This window comes from Betta splendens, chromosome 2 (genome assembly GCF_900634795.4).
Source record: "Betta splendens chromosome 2, fBetSpl5.4, whole genome shotgun sequence".
In the NCBI taxonomy this organism is placed as follows: domain Eukaryota; kingdom Metazoa; phylum Chordata; class Actinopteri; order Anabantiformes; family Osphronemidae; genus Betta; species Betta splendens.
This window is the reverse complement of record NC_040882.2, coordinates 21,218,763-21,224,948: the sequence shown is the minus strand read 5'-3', so window position 1 is coordinate 21,224,948 and position 6,186 is coordinate 21,218,763. Positions and strand designations below refer to the sequence as shown.

Sequence of the window (6,186 nt, the reverse complement as noted above, 5' to 3'; positions counted from 1 at the left end):
CACACACACACACACACACACACACACACACACACACACACACACACTCACTCACTCACTGTCCAGCCTTTTGACACAAACTTATGAATAAATGTGTGTTTACTTTTTTACTTTAATTAAGAACCAGATGCAGCTACAGCACCACTGTGCCTACACTTTGTGAGTAAGGTTTTCAAGCACCAACCCCATACACAGACCCAAAGATGGAGGACACACTTACCAGGACCCATCGGACCTGATCCAATCTTCAAAGCAGCTTTAATGAACTAGCACCAGATCAAATGCCTACACAATGTTTGTTGTGAAAACAGATGCTTGCAATCACAAAATACACAGGATTTACTTTTAGCTTCTGTGGCTTTAGATTTTAGATTTTAGGTTCTCAACTTCTTATTTATTTGGCCAACTTTTCAATGGAACCAAGAAATTGTTTTTTTTTACAAAACAAAAAACAGTAAAATGGAGATTAATACTAAACTCATTTGCTAAGTGGCAGTAACATGATTTCCTTTTATCTTAAAATTGGTTTAAAGGGGGTTTCTTATTATAATAAAATATAATAAACCCATTTTGAAATATTTTTGTTACGGTAACTCGTTGTTTTACTTGTTTGCCGCCGGGCCCGGCAGCCGCTCGGCGCCCGTTTGTCCCAGTGTACGTGAAGCCCACGCGGACTGGTCGCTGGTTACATAGCGGACACGCAGCGGTAGGAGGATGGGGATGCCGGAGAAATAAGCCACAGCGGAGCATTTCCCAGCAAATGTCAGCGTGTCAACGGTGACCGGCCATGATGTGAGTAAAAAACGGGGCTTGAACTGGAAGCATTTACTTGGTTGTAGGTGGCGTTCGGCGGCTAACGTCGCGTTGTGTGTGGCCGTAGCAGCGGTGTCGTTTCAGCGCTTTATGCGGCTTCGTTTCAGCGGTGGCGACTATTGTCTGGAGCGACGTTCACTGTAAACCGTGTTTGTACATAAAGGAAGACGCAGTTCGTTGTCAAACCGCTCCTAGTTCATCGCGGTGCAGCGAAACGATCGTGGAAAGGTCCCGTGATAGAGCGCTAAGGCTGTAAACGCTGTCCAGCATATAGACGGCGCCCACGCCCTTGTTTTTGTGATATGAGTCGCCAGCGTTAAACGACACGTTTTTAGGTAGGTAAAACCGTCGCAACTCGTCGAAACAGCAACGTTGTGTACAATTGTGTTTATAGATCACGGCGAGCGTGTAGCTGCACACGAGCAGCGGCTAGCGATGCGAGCTCGGAGGTTTTACGTCTGGGTTTAAAGCGGTCCAGGAACAAGACGGAGCCCCCTCGTCTCCGTTATGTTGTTAAGCGGCTTTGGGTCTTTTTTTTGTTGTGTTGCTTTTGTTTTGATATTCAACTGATTTTAGCTGTAACGCATCTGAATGAAAGCTTAGACTAGTATAACATTCAGCTTTGCGTATATTTACTGAAATCAGTAAATCAAGATTTGATTTCGGTTTTAGTGGGTTAAAGAAAATATAAGAATATTGAAGATTTGGGACGTTGGTAGATTTTTTATGATTAATTAATAAGGACAGTAATTATAATCTGCAGTCCTGCTTTTTCATATAAGAAGACCAAAATAGCCGCCTCATCTGCGCTTGCTGCAGACGTGCTGCACACTTTCTGACTAATAAACGCCAGTCACTGTCGTTCACAGTGAGACGCTCCGGCCCACGGAGCCCAACACCCATCTGCCTTCCACTGTCACCAGATAGCCAGCGTGAGAGATGGGGATGCAGGACCGATGACACAGCCTCTTCACGCCAACCTTCAGACAATGCGCTGGACCTGCGGACTCGCTTTTCTGGCCCTGGGCTCCCTCCTCACCCCCGGCGCCGCAGGGGCCTCCTCGACGGACGCCAGCGGGAACCGCACGCAAAATGGCAGCGCGGCGGAGGGCGGCTTCGTCCCGCTCGTCTTCACCAAAGTGAGCCAGATAATTGCCCGAGAGGGGAGCTGCGCGCTGATTGACTGCAATGTCACTGGAGAGCCGTTCCCCAGCGTGCAGTGGTTCAACTCCCACGGAGACCGTCTGGACACGGAGACCAGCGGTGAGACCGGCATGTCACTCTAAACCCGGTGTCCTGTTCTGTGGCGCCACTGGACACTGCATTTAAATGGAGTTGGTAGCAAATTCAGAACCAGGTCAGGTTTGTTGCAGGCTGCTTTTAAAGGGGTCAGCGGAGCAGGTCAGTCAGTGCCGATCACTTTTTTTTGATACCCACAAACCTGTTTAGTAAGTGACATTATACTGATGTATGTCAGAGTGATTGCGACAGTGTCTTTGTGCACACGTGTAAAGTCACAGGTAGGTGCCCGTGTACAGGTCTCAGGGTGGCTCAGTTTTTCTGTGGCGTTGGCTGCTCCAACAGTGGAAACATTGTGTGTTCTCGTGCTTTGATGCATGTGACCAGTGTGTGGGCCTCAGGAAACAATAGTCACAGGTGTTTCAGTGCGAACCCTAGAATATTAAACGTGTGGAAGCTTGAATAAAGCGAGGCTGTGTGGACGTTGCAGCCGAGCGTCTTCAAGGCTGCTTCTCTTCAGGTGATTATTTTTTGTGCGGTTATTTGTCATTCTCTGACTGCAGGCATTTGTAATTAGATTCAGAAAGTCATTCTTGGGAACGCTTTCCATTCAAGACAAGCAGGAACAGGGTGGAAAGGCCGGCGTCTCCTGTGCCGACCTGTTGAAACGTGCCGTCAGCTGTATAACAGCATCTGAGCTACAGGAATATAATTAGAGACGGTGAACCTTCACCACAGTAGGCGCTGGTTCACAGAGTGATAATCAGTGGTGGCAGAAGTACCTTGTACTGTAATACTGGGCAGCACATGGCTGGATGGGAGGGAGCTGCTGTGTTTTCTCCTCCAGAGGATCAGCCAGACTTCAGCCTCCAGATTTAGAGTCTGTGCTACATGTCCATTTTTAGATGGTGGAGGTGAAGTTACTGCAAGTTCACTGCTTATACTTGGGGGGGATTCATCCGCTAACAACCAGCATGTCTGTTCATGTCAACGCCCTTAAAGCAGATCTGAACATGTTTGGACCAGGGTCTCAAACCTCCACAGGAAGTGCAGCCAAACCACCTTTAGACAGAGTGGGGCCGCAGCGACCACACGGTTGTTCTGAAACGCAGACTAGTCGTTTAGAAGCACCTTCAAATAATTATTACCTTCCTGCGTCTGTGCAGATGGCAAGTGGTGGCTGCTGGACAACGGCGGCCTCAACATCACCAGCATTGAGTTTGCAGACCGTGGCAAGTACACCTGCATGGCGTCCAACGCGCACGGCAGCTCCAACTGTACGGTGACGCTGCGCGTGGTCTTCACCAACGGCGACATGGGCGTGTACTACATGGTGGTGTGCCTGGTCACCTTCACCATCATCATGGCCCTGAACGTCACGCGCCTCTGCATGATGAGCAGCCACCTGAAGAAGACGGAGAAAGCCATCAACGAGTTCTTCCGCACCGAGGGCGCCGAGAAGCTGCAGAAGGCCTTCGAGATCGCCAAGAGGATCCCCATCATCACCTCGGCCAAGACGCTGGAGCTGGCCAAGGTCACGCAGTTCAAGACCATGGAGTTCGCCCGGTACATCGAGGAGCTGGCGCGCAGCATCCCGCTGCCGCCCCTCATCATGAACTGCCGCACCTTCATGGAGGAGATCCTGGAGGTGGTGGGGGTGGAGGAGATGAGGCACACGTTCCTCAGGCAAACGCCCGAAGGCCGGCGCGAGGCGGCCGGCCGGCTCACCTCCGTCGGGGTGAGGGACATCTTCACCGTCCTGCAGGAGCGCGAGCGTGCGCAGGGGCCGGAGCGGGAGCGCAGCGAGTCGCCCGCCGCCGACTCGGACAACTCCTCGGTCCACGAGCAGCCGCAGCACATGGCCATCCAGGTGTCGGTGCACCCGCCGCTCCCAGCGGGGGGTTACTGCAGCATCGAGGCCCCGCCCCCGACGGAGCCCGCGCCCGCTTCACCTCCCCCCCCTCAAGACGAGCAGCCGGAGGCGGAGGCGGAGCAGGAGGCCGACCAGGCTGCACCCGAGCCCACAGCCAGTAGGAGCCCCCCCTGCCAGGTGTTCTACGAGAGCCATGTGTGACGCACGAACCCTAGAGGAGCAACGATTATCCTTCTATGCATTTTCACTTGAATATATAGGAACATCTGGCCTGGTTGCACAGACAGGGCTTAACGTAACTCAGGACTAGGCCATAATCTGCTCCAGTTAAACTAGAACACAAAGACATGAAGCGATGGCAGCTTGGGAGTAAACAATGTTAGCCCTCATTGATTTACCCTAGAGCGCATTGTCTAATGGTGATGTGAATCTGGAGTCAAACAAGGTCAAGGTTCCCCCACTAATTAACAATACTAATCCAAAACAGCGTAAAGTGCGACTGAGTGACTCTGTCAAGTCACTTTAGCCTCGTCTGTGCAACCAGACCTTCAAACTACACATTTGTGTTTCTCTTTTCTGAACAGATTAGCATTAGCAGGCTGTTCTATGGAGATTATACCATGAGGTTTTTGTACACTGCGTTTTTCTCACCCTTGACTTTTCATGCTTGAATGTACACCAGAGGCAAAATCGTTATTATGGAGTAAGCAGCAACCGTAAAGGGACGTTTTTAAAGCTCAGACTATTTAGAGGGTTTGGGTTCCGTCAGTTTCTGGCAAAACAAAGCGCTCAGTTTTTAGCTTCGTACAGTGCTGGACTTTTTATGACCAAGTCAAAAAATCTGCCTCAAGCTGCTCTTCATGACGAATTTTTTCCAAACCATGAAGGCAACGCTTCGTCCGTCTCCTCCAGGCTCCACATCCAGCTACTGTTAGTGTGTGACGCTCCAGATGCATGCTGGACTCAAAGATGTTTGCGCTCCGCTTTATGACTATAGGGCCTGATACACTTCTATAAAGACGTAAGGAAGCCAGGCACATCTGTGTACAGTGCATTTCATGGCCCCCCACACACCTCCAGGTAGTTTGTTTCTTTTAAAATATTATCAGTTGTGTGATTTGTTGCTCAGTTAATGAAGTAGGTTTTGACGTCTTTTGCCTTTTCCCTCTTCAGCAGAGAACTGTAGCTTCTTCCCGTCTTTCGTGCTGTTTGAAGATTTCTTTCCACCTCTGCATCGTCTCGCTGCTGCAGAGGCTTCTACAGTACATTTGCATTTCTGCTGCATGTGAAAGCGAAAGCGTTCGACATCTTTCTCTGGGACTCAAAGGACTCTCGTCCTTCCTCTTCTGCTTGGTTAACAGTCCAGGCTGTGGCTGACTTGAACTCGACTCTGTTCTGCTTTTACTGGTGCTCTTGAGATGCCTCTCTTTTGTAGTGGAATTAAATGCAAGTGCTGTGTCCAAACCCCACAGTTGAATGTGTCGTTTTACTCATTAATGTTGTCGTCCAGCAGCTTTTCACACACTGTGTAAAAAAAAAAAATGATGTGAATATGATAATCTGGTTCTGCAAGACACTGACTAAAACAGATATCAACACTTTTGTACCATTCAAGGTCTTTTCTGTGGTTTTGTCGAGGAGGCAGCTACAGTTACAGAGCTGGTCTTTTTTTAGTGCTGTGGCATTAAGGTGAGGGAGGACAGATCCAGACTTCTGTCAGAAAACAAAAGGGCTGCAAAAAAGAAAGAACTTGTAGAGATCCTTTGACTGTTTTATCCCACATGAGACGGCAGCAGATGAGGCTTTAATAAAAGAAGAGGAACGTCTCAGGTTGACAGGCAGAGCCATGAATGATGGATGTGTAACAGGACACAGGGTGACGACCAGGAGCCAACGTCACGTCTCTTGTGAAGAGAAAGGAAAAAGAAAATCCCCGAAGTCTAATCCACTCCCACCCCTGGGTGCCAACAGTGGAGCCTCTGTTTGCACTGCTGATGCAGACAGGCGCTTCTCATGGGCAGAAAATTCTTACCCTGTGCCAACGCTCTCAAGCTTTTGTAAATCTAATGATGAGAGCAAGGCCTCTGTCTATCTGTCAGGAACAGGTGGAGGCAAAGCTAATGGAAACTTTGCACAAGAGTCAGGTTTTTGTAGAAACGGTCCGTGGTTGGGAAATTCTGAGAACAAGGTTAAAGCAAATAGTCATTACTTTGTTCTTAACAGGCATGAAACATAACCAACGTTGTCGTCCAGAGGCAACA

At 49.4% G+C, this 6,186-nt stretch overlaps 1 protein-coding gene across 3 annotated transcripts; it reads left to right on the top strand.

Annotated features, from left to right (window-relative positions):
* Positions 1-574: 574 nt before the first annotated feature.
* mfap3l (microfibril associated protein 3 like) lies at positions 575-5,394 on the top strand. 3 transcript variants are annotated; one of them, XR_003784750.3, is made up of 4 exons: positions 575-792; positions 1,683-2,076; positions 3,219-5,005; positions 5,099-5,394. XR_003784750.3 is itself a non-coding variant. In XM_029141934.3 (3 exons), the coding sequence occupies exons 2-3, from the start codon at positions 1,770-1,772 to the stop codon at positions 4,124-4,126; spliced, it is 1,215 nt and encodes a 404-aa protein (XP_028997767.1). In that variant the 5' UTR covers positions 575-792; positions 1,683-1,769; the 3' UTR covers positions 4,127-5,394. The 3 variants fall into 3 exon arrangements, 2 of the variants coding, with proteins under 2 accessions (XP_028997767.1, XP_028997777.1); XM_029141934.3 differs by having other exon boundaries at positions 3,219-5,394; XM_029141944.3 differs by lacking the exon at positions 575-792 and adding an exon at positions 836-1,148 and having other exon boundaries at positions 3,219-5,394.
* Positions 5,395-6,186: the final 792 nt, after the last annotated feature.